The following is a 22,306-nucleotide window of genomic DNA, read 5'->3' on the forward strand; positions in this document are numbered from 1 at the left end:
TTTTCTTAAATTCTTATATCACATATAAAATCACACAAAGGCACAAGAATTCAGTATATCATGGTCCCTTGTAGTAAGAATATGGACTTATAAGTCAAGAACCTGAACAAGGACAACCCCTGAAAGAAACACAACATTGTAAATCAACTATACTTCAATAAAATTTAAAAAACAACAAAAAAACAACAACAAAAAAGGACAATCTCAACAACATGCTCATGGAGTGACTGATTAACCTGGCGAGAGAAAGGCAATGCCCAGCCAGCTCCTACATGTACTGGTCTGTAAAACAGTATTACCACATTCTACAAGTAATATCTCCGGGGCTTTTAAAAGGTTATTTAAAAGGGTTATTTCTGGAGAATTCCTTTAAACAGGTGAAGGTTACTAGAACTATAATGATAAAAACTATGAATTTCCAATCACGATGAAATTAAACAGAAAAATGGTCAAGCAACTGTTTGAGGAGATGGTAGCGAAGGACAGAAAGAAAGAAATATATTCTACTGACCTTGAGGAAGCTGCAGCACACCTGTGCTTATGCCTGAGACTATGTCACCCAACACATACTCCTTGAATCTGTATGCAGGCAACCACTTGGTTATGGGGAGGAACATGTAAATGATATTTCGTATTTTCTTAGGGGTACATCTGGAGAACAAAGAAATAGGTAAAATGAGGACCATTTCTGTAGAGTTCACACCAAGGCATTTTCCCTTCCTCATATCCTGGAGCAGTAAGGAAGAATTCAAAACTGGTGCCGAGGATGACTCTTCTACTCTGCAGAGGTCAGAGACAAGAAGACCTGCTTATTATTATTTTTAAAAAATAGGAACATCTGGGCTTCCCTGGTGGCGCAGTGGTTGTGAGTCTGCCTGCCGATCCAGGGGATGCGGGTTCGTGCCCCGGTCCGGGAAGATCCCACATGCTGCGGAGCGGCTGGGCCCGTGAGCCATGGCCGCTAAGCCTGTGCGTCCGGAGCCTGTGCTCCACAACGGGAGAGGCCACAACAGTGAGAGGCCCGCATAACGCAAAAAAAAAAAAAAAAAAAAAAAAAAGGAACATCTGAATTGTCGCCACTCTAATGCTCTGCAACTGACCATGAAAAAAAAAATTAGCTTCAAAATAGTTGAGATATCCCAGAAGCTATTATTTCAACAGGTGAAACCCTTAATGTGCTTCCTGTGTTGGTGTAAAGTGAAGTAGGGGAATTATTTACTGATTGAGTTAACTCTTGGATGTGGAACCAATGACCAGCATCTACCCACTTAGTTTTCCCTTTCCTTATAAAATGAAGGAAATTTTCACAGGTATTATGAGCTTTATGAATATGTCTCTGATTAGGTAAACTCAAAGCACCGTTTGTCACGGGAGCACTGTAGCTAAGTCTATGTCTGGTTATCTTGGTTAGGTGAACACCATGCTGAAAAAACCAAGGCTTTGCATTTAATCCCCGGATGGTTTAATTAACTTTGATACACAGACTATATTCTGGACCTCAGCCAGTCCTTTTGCCAGTCTATGCCTATAATCAAAGACATCAGTGAGTAAGAGTATGGACAGATGAGTTCCATCACCACTATGACAGCCTCAAGTCCTCCTGGTGATGAGGAAGCAACTTATTCCATTTAAAAGGATAATGCATTACTGCAGCATGCATGGTATTTTATACAGTGCCTTTAGTGGTTAAGAGTATCTGGTAATTAGATGCAGGAAGATACGGGAAGCAAAATGTCAGGCAACTATGGCAAGAGCAATGAATTTGAGTGAAACAAACCAGATTTCATAGCAGTCTCCTGGTTTAGAAAATTGAGATATTAATAACAGCTGCATTTATATAGTGCTTGCCATGTGCCTTGCGCTTTGCATATATTAATAGGTTTTAACCCCAGGAACTCGATGATGTAAGCCCTAATTACTATTCCCATTTTACAAAGCAGGAAACTCAAGTGCACAGCTGGTGGGCGGCTGGGACTGGGATCAAAACTCAGACAGTCTGACTCCAGTGCACATACCTTCAACCTCTCGTGATGTCACACCTAGAGCACAGGGTCACTGTGAAGCTTATATGAAGCTGTGGTCTCAAGGGTTCAGGAGGCAGCAATCAGATGGTTTGCAAAATCAGGTGTGCAATCAGGTACACATGTCAGGCACACATGTATTACACAGCCATGTTGCTGGCCTGGGAATGGTAAGTGTCCTAAGACACTGAGTGTCCTTGATAGCTTAGGTTGGGGACTTAAATGCATAGATTCAGGGTGTTGCCACATGGAGTAGAAGTCAAGTGGGAAAAAGAGGGGTTGGAACATTCCTGAGAGACAAATGGAAGAGGTGGATATTATGTAGGTGCGTGGAGAATTGGAAAGTGGGTTGTTTATATAAACCTTTATACAGACATAAAGCATAGAAGGAATTGAATAAATATGGTGAAATATGTAATGAAGCTTGTGTTCCATCAAATATCTACCACTGAATGAACTGTGTGGACAGCTCTGCAAATCACGAGAGCTCACCATTTGTTTTTTCCTCCACATTGCCAGATTCTCTTTATACATCTGACCTTGCTTCTCTCATAAGTGAAAGACAGATTAAAGGAAATAAGTGGAAACAACATACGTGAATGCCTGTTTCAGCTTATCCCCAATGGATTCCGAAATCTTGTCCTTCTTGTGCAGTCTTTCCTGGAGGACCGGGTGACTAAAGATAGGTCTTTCCACATAGTACCGCTGGGTTGCTGCAAGGATTTCAGTTTCTTCAACATGATCCATAGTACTCTGAAATTATTCATCAATAGCAGGAGACGAGCATTTCCTGAATTTCACTAAGGGAGAAAATAAAAACTCTGTCAGATGCCAAAATCCTACTGATGACCGTTCCGATGCATCTCTTCTTGGCGGTATTATTGCAAGTTATTCTGAGGACCTCTTCATCTTTGGACACCCAGAGCATCTAACCTAGTGATCTGGACAGAGTAGGCACTAATAAATGAAAGGAAAGCAAAGTCAGTAAAAAACATGTTGTCTCTCCCAGGGCAACGAGGGGGTAGTGTGCATACTTTAAACAAAGGATCGTGTTAACTTCAGTGGCTAAATGCTGCAGCAAGTTGACTCCAAGTCAATATTAAGGGAACGGGGAATCAGGCTGACTCTAACCATTTACACATCAAAGAAAAAGAAAAAGGAGCAAGATCAGTGCTTAAATTGACCCTAAGTTTCTTGAAGGTACATTAGCCTCCTTTCCAATTCTGTATTCACATTTGGTTACTCCTTAAATTATTCTATGGTTCAGAGCTGAGGCTTATGTCTCCACAAGAGCTACAAGTTGAAAACATCAGTGCAATGTTATAATCATTTTAAAGTTTATTGTGTTGTCATGTGTAAGACTATTAGGATGACTGATATATCTATATTTATATCTATCTATCTACCTACCTACCTATCTACATAATGAATACTACTCATATGAGTAAAAGAAATGATTAAGGAATAAAAACCCAGTGTGTTTCTGCACATGGGAATGTGTACAAGGATGTTAATTGCAGCTTTATGACAGTGAAAAGTTGGAAAAAACCCAAATGTCTACCTATATGCAATAAAACATAAATTTTTGTATAGTCATAAATTGAACGCTATGCAGTAATTTTAAAAAAATGAACTAAATCTGTATGTCATCATCAATAAATCTCAAAAACTTAATTTTCAATAAAAATGCAAGGCACAGGTGGGTACTTCAAGGATGCAATTATTTAAACAAAGTTTAAAAACCTTACCAAGCAATAATGTAGGTTGTTTGTGTACACACATATATGTAGTAAATGTATAAAAGCATGCATGTCAATGACAAACACTAAGATCAGGATGTTGTTACCTCTGGAGAGAAGGGGAACGAGACTCGGAAGAGATAGGGAGCTTCAACTAACCAAATCTGCAATGTTCACTTTGTAAAAAAAGAACTGGCACAAAAAGAGCAAAATGTTAAGATTTGACTAAGTCATGTGGTAAGTACACTGGTGTTTAATACACGACTCTGTCTGTAAATTTGAATGATATATTTTTTTTATTATTATTATTAATTTATTTATTTATTTTTGCGGTACGCGGGCCTCACTGTTGTGGCCTCTCCCATTGCGGAGCACAGGCTCCGGACACGCAGGCCCAGTGGCCATGGCTCACGGGCCTAGCCGCTCCGCGGCATGTGGGATCTTCCCGGACCGGGGCACGAACCCATGTCCCCTGCATCGGCAGGCAGACTCTCAACCAGTGCGCCACCAGGGAAGCCCTGAATGATATATTTTATAATAAAAATTAAGTGCACAACAACAACTAAAGCCATCAGTCCTAACTGAAGGAAGTTAAGGGCAGAGGAGTTGGGGGTTAGCGTGGGTTAATGGTTAGGTGCCTGTGTGGTGACTGAGTGAAGGCGGGGGATTATTGATGCTGGTCAATCCAATTCCCTTATGGTGAAATCTTAACATTCAAATTGAAATTACGTTCATGTTTTCAACCAGGAAACATCACGCAAAATAAATGCCTAAGTCTAAGGAGGCTGAAAATTTAAAAGTCTAGAATAAAAGGGAATTCTAGCAGCAAATGCAACTAAGTATCAGGACAGATGATATGAAAAGATAAGCCTGGAGAAAGAGGATTCTGCAGTAGAATCTGACAAAGTAAGATTGTACATCTTCTGTTTTACAGTTAGCAAGGCTGGTTGGCTTTTCATCTAACTTTTTATTTATTATTCCAGGAACTCATCATAATATCCAAAAATGACTGGGCTGAGGTATGCAGGTGGGGTCTGAAACACAGCAACACCACCACTCTGCCTTCCCCCTGCCCCCAACTCCTCCAGAACATCACGCAACAGCATCATAGAACCATATGCAATTCAGGCAACCTCCCATGCTGCTTTAAGCCTCTGTACCCATGCCCAGAGTTCCATTCACTCTGACAAGAAATTGTTTCTTTCCCCTCATTCTCCTTCCACTTTCTCCACACCCTAATCACTGTATCTTTCAAAACCCAGGTTTTGTCCTTTGCTTTCCTGAGTCCCCTCTCACCTGTAATCCCCCGTGATGTCGGTCTATACTCGCTGCTTCATATAATTTTCTGTTTCTTCCCACTGTATAATTATTGGTCTCCTCTTCTAGATTGCAAATTCCTTGAGGCAATACCATACCCTGAATTCCCAGGACCCAGTACAGTCCTTGTCTTACTGATGAACGTACACAGTCTTTGGACTGGTGCATCATGTTGTCGATAGTGTATGCCACGCCTCCTCTCTGTTACTTCATATTACAGAGGATTAAGTCTGCTCTGACATTTTAATTTAATTATTTATGCTTCTGGACACCTCCTCCTTGGTTGTCTTCTGTCCTACTTTAGAAAGATAACTTCCTTCTTGATATAGCCACTCAAAGAGAAAAAGACCAGGTAGATCTGAGGGAGGTTTAATAAGAATCCCTGTTGCAAAAACCTACTTTTACCACTGATTTTACTGTTACTCCACATGAATTTGCCCAGTTGTCGATGGGATGAATTGTGATGACCACGTCTAGGGATGTGTTATCATAGAAGGCAGCAGTGACCAAAACTGCCCTCTCACCACCTGGGGAAGGTTTTAAAGGACTGGTGTCTGGCCCCACTCTGAACCTCCTGAATTAGGATCCCATAGGTGGGGCCTGGACAGTGGGCACTTACTCTGAGTAGGTGTGAGCACACATCCCTGTACCTGAGTGGCAACCTTCTTTGAAGTTTTCAGAGTAACATAATAGGTTAGGCTGAAATGTAGCAGAAGAAATAAAATATTTCTAAAATATTAGAGACCCTTCTCTTTATTCTCAAAAGTCCTTTGGCCACCCCCAACAGGAATTCCTCATTTACACCTATTACTCGGAAGGCCATGTATCATCTCCTCATTTCTCCCCCTCACAGAACCTGGAAATAATTTCTACCTCATTAAGCAGGGCAATTATAGGTAAGTTTTAAATTTCTCCAGCAAGATTCAGATGATCAGCTAGGTAGGAATTTAACATATTTAGAAACACTGGCTTTCAACTCTGCCTAAACACGGAATCTCCTCAGGTGCTTTTGAGAAACAGCAATGCCTGGGCTCTACACCAGACCAATTAGCACAGAGCCTCCGAGCAGGGCCTCTGGGAGGTGTGGCCCAGTCATCGTTTTTTAGAGCATCCTAAGATGATTCTAATGAGCAGATAAAGTGAAAAAACCACTGTTTTATAACCTAAGAGAGAGAAATACATATGAAAAAGACATAGGAAAATCACAAAGAAATATCTGAAAACAAAAACCAATTATAGGCTTTTCCAAAATTAATAATGAATCAGTGACATGATTAAAGCCAGATGAGTTTTTTTTAAAGTAAACTTTATAAAATAACATAGGCTATGCTATAATACAATACATATAATATGCTATAATGTAATATGCTTACTGAAAAATCCATGAAGTAAGTTTTGAAGAGGAATATGAAATATAAGGACATGATTTACCAGTAAAAAATGTTTCTTTGCATTTGCCATTTTCATTCAGGGCACTGGTTCTCAGCCCTGGCTGCACACTGGAATCACCTGACTCTACTGCCAGGGATTCTGATTTAATTGGTCTGGGAGGCAGGCAGGGATTGAGAGTTTAAAAGCTCTCCAAGTGATTCAAATGCACAGCCAAGGTTCAAAACCACTGACTTAGAGGCCGGCAGTATACACACTCACATTTACCTACACAACCAACCAACCAAAAAGAAGAAAACTGAATAGGGTGTAAATAAATTGTGTGCAATGCATTATATTACTGTCTTTGCTTATGTGTATCTTTGAAATATTTAATAAAAACTCACAAAAGAGAGAATTATCTAGCTTAGGTTTCTCCAGCAAAGTCTTATTTCTATTTGTATATTCTCATAACAAAAGGGAGTTGTGCGTAGGTGGGCAGTGCAACATCCACTACACTTCATGCAAATGCTGAATAAAACTGCAGTCTTAGTTGTTACAAACATTCCATTCAAGGTTTAAATTAGGATCATATAGTAAAGGAATTTAGACCCCAAAACATTAGATGGACTTAGGAAAGCCTTAGGGTATGCACTCTCTGCAGTGTTGCCAAATAAAATATAGGATGTCCAATTAAATTTGAATGTCAGATAAGCAACAAATAGTTGGTTAGTATAAGTATGTTCCAAATTTTGCATGGGGCATACTTATATTAAAAATTTATTGTTTATCCCAACTTTAACTATTATATTTTTCTTTGCTAAACCTTGCAACAATAACTCTCTGTAGGTCAGGAAGAGACAGAGAAAAGATGGGATTCTCAAATTTTTGAGGTTTTAGGACCCTGGCTACAATCTGTGTCCTCCTTGAGATATCTGGCAGTTCAAAGATGTCTCAACTGGGAAAGAAAAGGACTGCTGAGAACAGTAAAGGAGAAGAGGATGTTATAATGAAAGGCTGTCCTATTGGGGAACTTTTTATGTTCACCACAATGATTAAATAATTAAAGCCTTGAAGGCTATCAATAACCACCTCATCAGAAGAAGAGAGGCAAAGTAACCAAGGGACCAATGCAGGAGATCAAATGACCAGACGCTTATCTGACAGATAATGAGCTTCAAGTGTGCTGATTGCAATTATAAATCACCAAGTTGTAAGACTAAGTACATAAACCCTCACATGAGAAAAGTCACCTCTCAGATGGCCCAAAGGGACAAGTCTTCTGGCAGGCCCTCCAACGAAAATACTAATAACAGAAAAGCAAATTGATCTAGACATTCAAGCCCTGCTTTCCACAGCTATGAAAGAAGGGATTTAAAAACAGTTTAGAACACCTTTCAACATAGATTTCTAGATCTGAAAGTAATCTTGGAAATCATACAATTTAACTCCCTCACTTTGTGAGAAAAGGAGCTCATCTTCACTCACCTGACTTATCCAAAAATATTCTCAGAATGCAAACCTTGTTTCCTATTCAAAGTAGTCATCAAATATAAAAGGCTCAGATATTTATAAATAAAAATGTAAAACTACATTTTTATTTAGAACAGCAGCAACATTTTAAACTTCAGACTAAAGGCAAGAATTAATTGCTTGACAATTATGAAGATTCACTATGCTTTTGTGGAAGATGCTCCAAACTGGAGGTTGGGGGCAGGGTCTGGCCCTAGTTCTGCCTCTCAATCATCTGAGCTATTCTATACTGTTATGACAGGATCAACTAGACCAGGAGTCCCCATACTTGGAAGCACATTGGAATCACATGGAGAGCGTCAAAAACCACAGATTTCCAGGCCCTCTAGAAATTCTGATTTAGTAATTCTGGAGTCTCTATTTTTCAAAGCTCACAGAGTAAGACTATAGTCCAGAAAAGAATTACAGTCCAGAAATAATTTTTCTTTCACCTATGACATTACCAGCCCTTCCCTGAAAGCAATTTGAAAAAGCTGCTTCCTCTTTTCTACACTTCTGGGACTTTTAGCATAACCAAGATAAATTCCCTGCTTTTCCTTATTAACAACCACTGATTAATTAAAGAGGCCCAATATGTAGAAAGGCCATGCAAAATCCATGCAAACTGGTCCTGAATGTAGACTGTAAGCTCCATGAGGGGAGGGCCACTGTCTGAACACCTAGCACATAGTGGCATGCAGCTTGCTCACTGAATGCTCCGGGAGTGTTTTTGAGTGTTGGGGGCCAAGGTTGCTGGAGGATGTAGCCTGGGGCTCTTCCCAACCTTTCCCTCTTCTTTTATAATTATCTACCTCCCCTGAGGAGGAGGTCACCTACCTCCTCAGCCAAAGGATTCTTAGATTAGTATCCAGAGAGGCAACACCGTATGGTAGGCTTTGGGTTCGGAGAGACTGTGTTTGTAGACTGGAATTGGCACTCGATATGTGTTTTTTGCAAGCCTTCATTTGTTTATCTATAAGTGGAAGTTCGGAGCATAGGCTGTGAAATCACACATATCTAAGTTTCGGTACTGGTACTGGCCTCTTGCTAGGACATCTAGCAAGTTACCTAACCTCTCTAAATAGGGTGACCATAAGTCGTGGGTTATGCTTGCTGTCCCAGAGTAATTCTTACTTCCAGAATGTCCTGGATTGGAAAATAAATTATATGTTTCCTTCCGATTCTTCAGCTATACCACTCAGATAAAACCTCGTTATATATCTGTGAAAATAAATTAGAAAATGTTTCTAAAGTACTTACATGGGGCCTGGCACACAGTAAGTGCTCAATAAGTGTGACCGTTACTACTGTGGAGAGGGTACCTAATTTCCTTCAACCTCGGGTTGCTCATTTGTAAGTGGGGATAATCGTTTTCCTTTGTTTTCATTTATTGTCTTTTTGAATCACTGACATATTCACAAGGCTCAAAAATTCATGTGCAAAAAGAATTAAAGTGAAGTTACACTGCCATTCCGTGGCTGGGAGCAATCACGGCGTCAGTTTCCTGTGTGTCTTTCCAGAGATATTTTCCACATAAGCAGATATGGGTATATGGTCTTCTTCTTATAAACGGTAGCATGACTTAACCCCATTCTACACCTTGCTTTTTTCACTTACTATATCTTGGTGATCTTTCCATATCAGTACAAAAAAGTTTCCTCTTTCTTGTGTTTTTAAACAGCTGCATACTGTGCTGTTACGTGGATGTTCCTCGATTTGCTTGGCCAGTACCAGTAGTGCTACACTGAGGCTTAATGTAAGAATTATGAAGCGCTTAGGATAAGGCACTCAATATTTATTATTTATAATTACCATTACCTTTTAGACAAACCTCACATTTATTTCCTTTCACCTGCTCCATTTCTCGAGGCCTTGGGTCTCCCTTTATTCATTCGTTCCAATACAAACCTACTTAGTCTCTACTTATATGTTTGGTTGAAACATGCAAGTTGACTATGCTTACAGATTAATAAACTATGGTACATGCCCTCAGGGAACTTGTCATCTAATGTCTTTGCAGCAATCTATATCCTTTTAAGGATGTCTTACAGGTGGCTAGGGGCATATGAAATAATGGAACATACAGGGGAACACAGGAGGCTCTGGGGATGGGGGCAAGAGATCATTGGTGAGGAAATACAACACTTAGGAAATCAGATCAAGGGCCTTTGATATAAAAGTCATGTTACTCTTTTCCTTCTTTTTATAAAAGTAATATATAAGCACTGTGAAAATTTGGAAATTTTCCATTTTTCTCATGCATAAATGATACATAGTAAATGTATATTGCAAATACATATGTTTGTATGTATGTGTAATGTATATTTACTTGGCTGAAATAGTCTTAATAGTTTTGCATTAAAATTTTTTTTTACTTAACGTTATATCATAAACATTTTGCCATGTCAATAAACAACTTCAGGGACTTCCCTGGTGGCGCAGTGGCTAAGAATCTGCCTGCCAATGCAGGGGACACAGGTTCGATCCCTGGTCCGGGAAGATCCCCCATGCCGTGGAGCAACTAAGCCCCTGCGCCACAACTACTGAAGCCCACGTGCCTAGACCCTGTGCTCCACAACAAGAGAAGCCACCGCAGTGAGAAACCCGTACACCACAGCAAAGAGTAGCTCTCACTCACCGCAACTAAAGAAAGCCCGCACACAGCAACAAGGACCCAATGCAGCAAAAAATAAAGAATAAAATTTAAAAAAATAAACAACTTCAGAAGATATTTTTTAATGATTTTATAATATTTTCTAATATATATGTACCATGATTTAGTTAACCACCTTCCTTATTATTAGACACTTAGGCTACTTCTAATTTTCTGCTATCACAAGTGAGATTTTGTTTTTCGATCTGAGTTTATGTGTGTAATGGTAATAAAATATAGTTCATATTTAAACAATGTTAATGCTCATTTTAAGTAGTGGATAACTTAGAAAGTGAGTACATAAAAACTTCAAATTGACTTAAAAATATTATGAATGATTGACATTTATGTGAGCTTGTCTATACACAATAATTAGTCATTATAGTATAACATTTATTGACACTCTGCCATTGAAGAATCACAGTATCTATGGAAGGTAGGAATTACCCACATTTTTCAGGAGTAATAACAGCTGGGATTGGAATTTAGGTCTGCTCACTGCAGAAACCATGCTCTTATGCTATGCTATCTCATTAACTGTGCATCAGATTAATTGTATCAAAATGTTTATCTACTTTTATCGAAATTATATTAATTATAGGCATATGTTGTCACTTGTGATTTGTTGCTTAGGAAGCATGGTGGTCTTAACCAAATTAGAAGCAAGATTAGAGGTCAAGCAAGGTTTCAGAGAGGATACTGCACTGGAAGTAGCTCTTGAGGCAAAAAGTGAAGGTGTGTGACTCTGCACACAGAAGTGAAAGGTAAAAATTAATAGGACCTATTCACAGAACACCAAAAGCACTGGTAACAACTTTGTTTTAGGTAGTTATAGGAAATGAAACTGGAGAGGTCGAATAGGATGAGGTCTTATAGGACCATAAAAGGCAGGCTACACATTCAAATTTGAAGCCATATGCTCTAGCTATTTGAACATATTCCCATCCTCCTTTGTCCTATACAGAACTACTGATCAAAACCACCATACCAGGGACTTCCCTGGTGGCACAGTGGTTAAGAATCCACCTGCCAATGCAGGGGACACGGGTTTGAGCCCTGGTCTGGGAAGATCCCACATGCTGCGGAGCAACTAAGCCCGTGTGCTACAACTACTGAGTCTTCCCTCTAGAGCCTGCGGGCCACAACTACTGAGCCCGCGCGCACCTAGAGCCTGTGCTCCACGACAAGAGAAGCCACTGCAATGAGAAGCCTGCACACCGCAACAAAGAGTAGCCCCCGCTCTCCACAACTAGAGAAAGCCTGTGGGCAGCAACGAAGACCCGACGCAGCCAAAAATAAATGAATAAATAAATTTATAAAAACCACCATACCATGGAAAAATTATTCAATTCCACTAAAGATACTGAATCTCTTCCAGCACTAATTTTCTGTGACTCCTTAAGTTGATAAATTGCAAGATTTATTTTCCAACTAGGAACACATGAAAGATCATTAATAGTCAGAAGATATGCCTCCAGAATCTTCTCTGGGACAAAAAGCTCAGTAATTCATATTGGTGCTTAAGTTTGAATGACAGATATTTTAATAAGAAAGAGTTCTCTAGTTTAAGTGAAAATGAAAGAACTACTGGCTTACCAGTCATTTCTTTTTCTAAAATAATAACTTTAGTCAAAATAATACAGACATGATAAAAATACAAGTATTATGGAAGGGCTAATCACAAAAATAAACAGTTTTCCATCCCTCTTTTCCCCAACTCCAGCTGTATTCACTGAAGCGACCATTTTCTTAAAACCAGTTTTTGTTTTTAGTTCTTCTTGTGGGCTTATTTTTAACTCTAAATCAGCATTTTCAAAAAGAGTGCTATTAGTATTTTGGGTGGGACTTGTGTGGAACTGTGCTGTGCACTTTGCATTTTCATCTCCGATACTAAATAAATGCTAGTAGTGCCCTCCAGCCACTATGATACATTTCCAAATCTCTAGAATTGAGAACTACTGCTCTAAGTAATATAATTATATGGCTATATATGTTTTAACATCTTTTTTGGAGTATAATTGCTTTACAATGGTGTGTTAGTTTCTGCTGTATAACAAAGTGAGTCAGCTATATGTATACATATATCTCCATATCCCCTCCCTCTTGCGTCACCCTCCCTATCCCACCCCTCTAGGTGGTCACAAAGCACCAAGCTGATCTCCCCGTGCTATGCAGCTGCTTCCCACTAGCTATCTATTTTACATTTGGTAGTGTATATATGGCCATGCCACTCTCTTACTTGGTCCCAGCTTACCCTTCCCCCTCCCCGTGTCCTCAAGTCCATTCTCTACGTCTGTGTCTTTATTCCTGTCCTGCCCCTAGGTTCTTCAGACCATTTTTTTTTTTTTTTTTTTAGATTCCACATATGTATTAGCATACAGTATTTTTCTCTTTCGGACTTACTCCACTCTGTATGAGAGACTCTAGGTGCCTCCACCTCACTACAAATAATTCAATTTTGTTTCTTTTCACGGCTGAGTCTATCTTTGATTTATCGAAATTAGACATTTATGAATGCTTACCATGAAAAATGAATATTTAAGTCTCCACATTGCCTGCAATTTTTTGCTAGATTGTATTACTTAAAAAAGAAAAATTTATTCATTTTTGGCTGCATTGGGTCTTCGTGGCTGCATGCAGACTTTCTCTAGTTGTGGTGAGCGGGGGCTTCTCATTGCAGTGGCTTCTCTTGTTGCGGAGCACCAGCTCTAAGCACGTGGGCTTCAGTACTTGTGGCACGCAGGCTCTGTAGTTGTGGTACACGGGCTTAGTTGCTCCATGGCATGTGGGATCTTCATGTCATTGAAGAGTAAATAAAGATTAAATAAAGATTAAAACACATGTCATTGTGTTTTATTCTTTATTTTTGTATGTTTGTACTGAAGGGAGGTCTGTATGACTCAGTTTAGTTCTCCAGGTTGCTAGATGTCCTGTTATTATAACTCTGTGAATATAGTTCATTACTGGTTCTATCTGTTGAACAGAAATTACTTAGTTCTTCTTAAAGTCATTCTTCTTGGAGTTTACTGACTACTTGTTTTAATTTGTATCAATTTCTTTCTAAGCCTGGTACAAAGCTGCCAACCTAGGATTGCATTTGGGGAGTAACACTCTTATTTCACATGTTCCTCCTTCTTACTTTTTACTCTCTTTTTGCTAGAGCACATCCTTAGGCAACTGTTTCAGAAAGGGTACTTGCAAGTAAATTGCCTGAGTCTTTGCAGATCTGAAAAGGTCTTCATTTTACTCTCACACTTAATAATTTTACTGGCAATAGAATTTTAAGTTCAAAATAATTTTCCCTCATAACTCTGAAGGCATTGCTCCACTGTAGTTTAGTATCCAGTTCAATGATGAGAAGCTTTACATCAATCTTGAGTGACTTTATTTTCTCTTTCAGAAAGTTTTAGGAACCTCTCTGTATCCTTGACTCTGAAATTTTATAATGATTATATCTCTATATAGATATTTTTCCATTCATTTAATGGATCATTTTTATCTCACGCTTTTCCTCAACTACAGGAAATCTTTTCCTAGTATTTTTTTGTCAACTTCTTCCCTTCCATTTTGTTTTCTCTTTCTAGAGCCCCAATAGGCTGAAAGTGGACTTAATGGACTATTTCTCTATGTTTCTTATCTTTTCTAGCATATATATTCCCCATCTCTTTGACATTTCATTGTACATTCCAGGAGATTTCTTAAACTTTATCTTTCAGCTGCTCTAATAAACTAATTTTTATTTTAGCAATTATTTTTAAAATTTATTTATTTAAAATAAAATTTATTTATTTTAAAATTTCAAGATCCTTTTTTGCCTGTTTTTTGATTATACTTTTTCTTTATAGAATTGTGTTTTTGTTGTATGGAAACAATATCTTTTTAATCACTGAGGGAACTCACATTTTTTTAAAGCTATTTTCTTTCTGTTTTTGATAGTCCTTAGATTTTTATTTTATTTTTTTAATTGAAGTATAGTTGATTTACAACGCTGTGTAGCTTTACTTCAGGATGAGGAGGCAAGAGCTGGCCTTCACGCTAGGGGCACCTCTCTTTTCAAATGCCAGAAACAGAAAGGGTTTACTCTTCAATGCCAAATGCCCAGTCTCTCTGCTTTCAGGCCCCCCTGCTTATGCCTGCTCTCTGTCCTTGCTGACTTCATGCTCAGAGCTTCTTTCTAGAGGGTCACTCTCCCTCCCCTGGTGGTCCTTCCTGATCCTGGTGGTGATCCAAATCTTGGTTCTGTTTCATCAGCAACTTGCCTCCAAACATTTCGCTATCCCATTCTCTTCAGAGTTCTTCCTACTATTTGTATAATGTTACAGCCATTTAAAAAGAGTTATAGGACAGAGGGAAGGCAAATGCCTGTCCTTAGTCTGTCATCTTTCATTTTTACTTATTTTTTTTTCATTTTGCAAATTGGGTGATTGTGTGCTAAATTTTACATAGTAAACGTATTTTCAATATAAAGTATATATAGAGGTATGGAGAAAAATGTGAAAGCATTTATCACAAAATGGTAAACAGAGGTTATGTTTGGAATTGTGGGTAATTTTATTTTCTTCTTGCCTGTACTTTCTAGGATTTCCACAGTAGACCCTATTATTTTCATAACAAACATAATAAAAGTAAGTTTTAAGTGCTGATAATAGGATTGAAAGGTACTTTCTGTTATACTTTCAGAGGAGGAGTCTGCAAACATAGGCGACCCTTACATTTGAGAGGAAAGGTGAGATTTATGTTCAGAGACCTCTGAGAATCCCAGATTTGAGAATACCGCTAATTGAGAGATGGATGGACCCAAGCTACCAGATTTATGTTTTTGTTACATGCTTCACATGCAACCCGAGGAGGCAGGTAATAATTTCTCCACAGCCAGTGACGCATTATCAGGCCCTTTCAGATTTGTTCTCTACTGATAATTGAAACCAAAACCACTATTGCAGGAATCACACACCAATACCACCTACAGGGGCCAGGTAGGTAATGACAATGATTGAAGTGAACCAGGTGAGTCTGTGCCAATCTCAAGAGCACATGCCAAGTCCGAAGTGGTCACTGCTAGTCAGCTCTCACTGAATGTTGGCTTCCATTTTAAACTTTCTTCATACTGAGGTTCGACTGACATATAATGAACTGCACAGATCAGTGTTTGGTTTAATGTGTTTTATCATGCATTTCAGACTACTATGCACAGAACCTTTTCATCATCCAGAATTTCTCCTAGTGGCCCTACCTAGTCAATCCCTGCCACACCCCCATGTCAGGGAGCCTCAGTTCCGATTTCCATTGTCATAGATTAGTTTTGCTCATCCTAGAACTTCATATAAATAGAACATTCAATTTTCAAAGAGAACTTGAAACTGTATTTTAATGAAAACTTTCTTAATTTTTAAATGTTGGAAACCAACACAAATTTTTATAAAACAATATGCAGACCCAACAAATCACACAGGCTACATTCTATTCGCTAGCAATGCAACCACTTTTTGTCTGGACTACAGTATAAACCAAGGATATACATTGTATAAGTTTATTAATTTGTCTCATGATTGTTGGTTTTGGTACTGACCATTTTTGTTTCTTATTGACTAGTGGCACGTTCTTTAAAAAGGAAGGGCAAGCCTAATCTTCAGGGCATCAAGAAAGCAAAGATGGGAAGACTGAATCCCACTCCAGAGCCAACCTTGGGGATAAAGAAACCACAAGGGGAAATATCGGTATCACCTGATTTGATGAGGAAACAAAAACTGGTTAACATCCAGAGGGTGTAACAAACTAGAAACAGAGATCACAGGGCTTCCGTTGTTTTGGCTAACCAGTAAGAAGCCGCATCTTCATTTCACCATAGAAGTATCACACGGAAAAGGCCCTACGAGATCTTCCCCACCCTCCCGGACTCCATCACACAGCCACCCCTTTCTTTGCTGATTTCATTTCCTTCCACTCCCCCCCTCATCACTCTGCTCCAGCCACTTGGACCTCCTTGCTGTTTTGTGTATGTGCCAGGCCCACACCTGCCTCAGGGCCACTGTGTTGGCTAGAAAGCTCCACTCCCAGAAAGCTCCATAACCTATTCTTTTCTTTTCTTTCTTTTTTTTTCTTTTTCTTTTTTTTTTTTTAATCATCTTTGGGTCTAGTCTCAGGGTCACCTTCTCAGGCCACCTTATTTTAAATATTGCCCAACCAACTCCTCCACTGCCTTCCTCCCAGCTTTCTTTTTCTCCACGGCACGTATCACCATCTAACTCACAATGTATTTTACTTCTTTATTTTCTGTCTCCCCTCCTGCCTTCGCAAAAATGAAAGCTATGGGAGGACAGGTGCAAAGCAGAAATTCATTAGACACCTGTTGAATGGATAAGTGAATCAAGGAAGGAAGGAAGAAACAAAATACTCTGCTAGCTTTGGAGACTGTTGTTAAAAGTGTTCAAGAAAACAGGGACCAGTTAAGAAGATGTTATCATTTCTAATTACCTTGAGGAAGTAAAGATTAAAAAGCAAACTAATGATAACTGAAACCAAAACCTAAGAACCAGACCAACCCTGATTATACTTACTAGCTTCAAAAATTAGATCTGTGGGAGGACAAATGCTTATATATAAACACATAATTGGGTGTTTGAGTTTAGCAAGAATTAAGTTTTTCATTAGATTTAAAGTTATGATGATAAAACCATCTTTTTCTAGCACATTTGTTCCTATCTTAATTCATTTTAAGACGTAGATAAAGAATAAATTGTGAAATAAAAAAACAGCCTGTGCCCAATACCACTAAATCTTTGGGAACAATGATCAGCAATAAACATATAAAACGAATCCAATCTTAGAATTTTTTCTGAGTGCAGCCAGCTCTAGGAGGTTGGAGAGTGCGGGGCTGAGCTGAATCTGTGGTTCTCCATCACATTTTTGACTCCAGGTAAGGGCAGCTCTGAGACACAAAAGTAAAGAGCCCCAGAGCCAGTAGCTTTCCACTCCAGAAGAAAATATTCCCCAACCTAAGACATTATTTAGGATTAAGTTGGGCTCTGGGATTGGTCAATGCTGAATTAGACCAAGTATGTCCAGGCTGCCAATTCACCCATGAAGATACCACTCCACGTACTGTGTATGGAAGATGCAGGGAACACGTAGGGATCATGGGCCACAAGCCCACATCTACCAACACATCTACCAACACACAGCAGGTGGGATCCGATTTGCCTAAAGTTTAGAAAACTTGAGAATAAATGTGTAAGAGCTCTAAGACCAATAGCAGAGAGAAAAGAAATTAAGTGTAGCTCCTTGCAATCCATGAGCCTCCTTAGCCTTGTTTTACGTTTCCTTCTTAATGCCTTTCCATCTTTTGTCAACTTAGGTCCATTTCCCTTTACTGATCTAACAGTCACACATACACAGTTTTTTTTCTTCTTCTAAGTGTTTTGGGATACGAAGGGCAGTGGGAGGGAAAAAAGGGTAGGATAAAGAGAAATAAATTTCACGGATTACACTTTAATAACTCCTATCTCTAAACTGAAGAATAATTTTCAAAGTGTGAACATGTACAGAATTACAATGTAATGGCAACAAGATTAGGCCCCAACAACTGATGAAAGTACACAATGTGCTCTTATCTCAGTTCTGGTAACTCGATAGTCTACAACTACTTGAGAAGGTGTGAGGATCATTTTTTTTATCTCAGTTTGGACACAGAAGCTCACATTTCAGCAACGATCGATGTGATCATCCTTATCCCTTGCTGACACCTCCCCAACCCCAGAAAGTCACAGATCACCTCTAGGAGAAACTTTCAATAGGCTAGTAAACACTGGCATGGATACCGAGAGAAGAGAGATAATCGTCTCTGGGGACCTTCAGGAACAGCTAATCATTTTAGATGGGCAGAGTTACACCTAATTCAGTCCATCAAAACGAACGAGGTGCCGAGAACTCGCAAAGCATTGTGGGAATATTGAAACCACGAGAAGGCACAGCATCTTCCCTGAATAAATTTAAATTGCTTGATTTGGACTGCTTCTTAGAAAGGTGTGTTTAGGCTTGGTTACCATGGAGTGGACGTAATGCTGGGCCAAGCTACGCATGAAAGCAGATTTTACTGCTTTTAGGTTACACAACCTTAGAATCAGTTCTTAGCGTTTATTTAACCCAGTGATTCTCAATCTTGGCTGGACATTAGTGTTTCCTGGGGGTGTGGGGGGACTTGTAAAAAACAGAGATATCTGGGCCTGCCCCAGACCAATTAAATCAGAATCTCTGACCCAGTGTATACACATATTTTAAATAAACTCTCCAGTTCCATCAAATGCAGGGAACTACACAGTAGTTGAGAACCACTGATCCCATGACACACACTTCATCCATAGAAAAATTACGGTCCAAAATTGATTTGTTACTTAACCAAGATCACATACCTAGTTAAGGAGAGAACTTGGATTAAAACCATGATCTCCATTAATTTAGTAATCCAGTTAATGTCTATCAATGACATTCTAGGGTTGTGACCAGTTACCTAGTTGTCACTCAAAGGTAAGATAAGTTAAAACTGGTTCATATCTAAGGATCAGTTAGGTTGGTCCTGATCCAAGTTAAAAGGAGACAGTAAACCGTGATGGTTCTGGCATTCTCTTTCTTACCATTTTCTTCCAAATAGTGCTACATGATATAGGCTTCTGGAAATATTAAGGAATCTTGTAGTCCAGGTAAAATTCATCACTACCTATGACTCACTCTCCCATTTTACTAGTTCCAGGGGCCTCTACTTACCCAGATCCAATGTGCAGCACACAGAGCAGGGGGCAGGGTCCCCAGATGGGAGGTCTAGTGCAGCTCAGTGAAATCCTGATCTGTGAGGCTGAGAGCTGGAGATGGGAGAGCTTGCTCCTTGGCCCTGGGGATAGAAGAAGGAAAGTTAGTCCACTGGTTACTGTTTCTTTTTAAAAGAATTTATGTCCAAAATATTCTTAATGCTGTCCACTCATTCCTAATACTAACCAACTCTCTCCAAGACACAACCACTGCTATCACAGTGGTTCACATTGAATATGGTAATTATATGATATATCTATCTCCTTCCCAAAGGTGAACTACTAGTATGTGTTGTGTGAGAGTAAGTTCAAATTTTGAACTCAACCATTCCCATATTAGAAAAGTTGGCAGGTGATAAACGGTTCTGAATGAGGCATCAGTGCTAAGAGAAAAATCATCTCAGAAACACTTTCCTTGAGAAGAAAAAGAAAAATTGAAAAACGAGATTCATGATGTTCAAGATAAAAGCTGATCTTGAGCAACTAAAAAATTAATAGGACTAATTTGTCTTCAGTCTTTTACAACTAATTATTACAACAATTATTACTTCCCATTCACAGAACACTTACTCAAAAGGCCAGGTATTTATTCCATTTGAAGTAAATTAAAATATATCTACAGTCTGTGGATTTACCCACATCCTTCCTTCATTTCCATTTTCCTCCATCTACCTACCTTCTGACTTATTTACTGCTCCTGTTCTTTTTTTGTTTTTTTAATAAATTTATTTATTTATTTATTATTTTTGGCTGTGCTGGGTCTTTGTTGCTGTGCGCGGGCTTCTCACTGAGGTGGCTTCTCTTGGTGCAGAGCATGGGCTCTAGGCGCACAGGCTTCAGTAGTTGTGGCTTGTGGGCTCTAGAGCACAGGCTCAGTAGTTGTGGCTCACGGGCTTAGTTGCTCCACAGCATGTGGGATCTTCCCGGACCAGGGCTCGAACCTGTGTCCCCTGCATAGGCAGGCAGATTCTTAACCACTGTGCCACCAGGGAAGTCCCACTGTCCCTGTTCTTAAGCAAGATACCATGAATCCTCCAAAAGATACACAACATTCTAAATGAGTGTGCATTTTTTCTAGGGATCAAGTCCCTAGCTTTGGCCAGATTTTAAAAAAGGCCTGTCCCCTCCCCAAAAGTCCCCTAGAATACAACTGTTTTCAAGGGTAAAATTGGGAAGCTGACGATGATGTTGATGGCTTCTGGTATCTACAGTTAAAGGTTTTATGAAGTTGGTCCCTGGAACTATCTTTCAAAAGAAGGCTTGAAAGATTTCCTGAAACTGGATCTATCTTCCAAAAGAATGGACTTAGATACGACAGTTTGGAAAGCACCAGAAATTAAATTTATTCATGCTGACTCTGTCTTCTTTTGTGCAAGATTTCACTAGTTTGAAACCAAAGGAAAGGAAAATCAACATCTAATTTTTCTTGTTGATTTTGACTTCATTAACTTCACGGTAATGCAAAGGCTAAGGAAAACGTACTTTCTTATTTAGTTGTATTACTTAGAAAACCTTTTACTTTGGAATTACTAAAATGCAGACCACCTGCAATGGCACGATAAAATTGCCAAATGATTAAGTTATCAGGGGCTACACATGGCATTTAGCATGAAGAGAAGCCCAGCTGTTTTTGATTTTAAATTGACCAGGCACCGCATCTACACCTTACAAATCAGTCCACTGCTGTTGTTGTTGTTGTTTTAATTACAAAGTTCCACCATCTTCCATTCTTCTGCAGCTCTTAGCAAAGCACCTCATACAGGAAAGGTGCTCAAATTCTTGTTGGATTGAGTCAATTCTTTTGGTATCACTCATAAATTAATGAGGAACGTGTAACTCTGTATAGTTTCAGAGTAGTTAAAGAGAAAAAAAAAAGAAAGAAATGCTACGTAACAGAATTGGGGCTTCAGGTGTTACTTAACAGGCTAGAATGCTTTCCAACAGTGCACTTAAGATATCAGCCATAGCAACCTTACCTACGAATTCTTCCCCGTTTCTTTCTAATGCACATTGGCTTGAATTTCTCTCTCCTGCCTCCCGTCCCCTGCCTGAAAGTGTTCAGAAACAAAGAAACACTACAGAAATAATTAGAAGGATTGCCTGGCAAAAACCTATTTCAAATTTCACTTCAGAAAGGCTTATGCATCCTATTGCATGCTTCAAATTCCTCTCCATTTCCAAGCTCACCTTAAATGATACATTTATATAACACTAGAGATTCCCAGTTCTCAGATAAGAAAAAGATGAATCAGTCCACCCTCCACCCCGAAATTGCCATTTTTGTTGTGTTTCCATTCAGGTTTTGAAAGTTTTAGACCCCACATTAATACATAGTCCTCATCACGGGGAGGAAAAGAATTTCCCCACCTGCCTCACAGCCTGTGTGACCGCCGCTTTAGGGTTTCCATCCTGCTTCATCGTGGGTCTGGCCCAGAGTGCGCCCCAGCTAGGCAGTCAATGCAAGCGAACTGATTTCCTGATCAACTGTTTTACAAGTCAGGGCTTTCGGAGGCCATCATATCAGGGCGGCTATTACGGTAGAGCGCCCACTGCTTAGGCCGGAGACTTGTCTTAGGCGGGAGGCCACCACTACCAAATTCTAGGGCAGGAAGGCTCTCAGCAAGCCCTCCGCTCAGGGAGAGGCCGGAGACCCGAGGTTCAAACGTCCCCCGGGCGCCGGGAGGAGGCGGGGAGCAGCCCAGTCTCCGAACCACAGCTCCCCTGGGGGAACCAGAGCCGTACAAGCGGCGAGCGCACCCCGGCTCCCGGCTTGGCCGGGGGCGGCGCCGGGCTCCAGGAAGAAGACGAAGGGCAGCACCGGGGCTGGGGTACGCGCGGCCTGAGGCTACGCACAGCGGGTTAAGGCGGAGGGTTCTGGGCGCCTGAGAGGCTACG

The 22,306-nt window shown here is 39.8% G+C and overlaps 1 protein-coding gene across 1 annotated transcript in view; it reads right to left on the reverse strand.

Moving 5' to 3' along the window:
* SLC26A5 (solute carrier family 26 member 5) overlaps nucleotides 1-19,487 on the reverse strand; it is a 51,924-nt gene extending 32,437 nt beyond the window's left edge. The window contains exons 1-3 of the mRNA XM_027123823.1: nucleotides 19,371-19,487; nucleotides 2,617-2,821; nucleotides 512-651 (exon numbers count right to left, since the gene is read on the reverse strand). Of these exons, the coding sequence (XP_026979624.1) occupies nucleotides 512-651; nucleotides 2,617-2,768 (292 nt within the window). The 5' untranslated portion in view covers nucleotides 2,769-2,821; nucleotides 19,371-19,487. The remainder of the gene's footprint in view (nucleotides 1-511; nucleotides 652-2,616; nucleotides 2,822-19,370) is intronic.
* Between the last annotated feature and the right edge of the window lie 2,819 nt (nucleotides 19,488-22,306).

This window comes from Aethalodelphis obliquidens, unplaced genomic scaffold (genome assembly GCF_003676395.1).
Source record: "Aethalodelphis obliquidens isolate GAN/ISIS:26980383/991018 unplaced genomic scaffold, ASM367639v1 scaffold27, whole genome shotgun sequence".
NCBI lineage: Eukaryota > Metazoa > Chordata > Mammalia > Artiodactyla > Delphinidae > Aethalodelphis > Aethalodelphis obliquidens.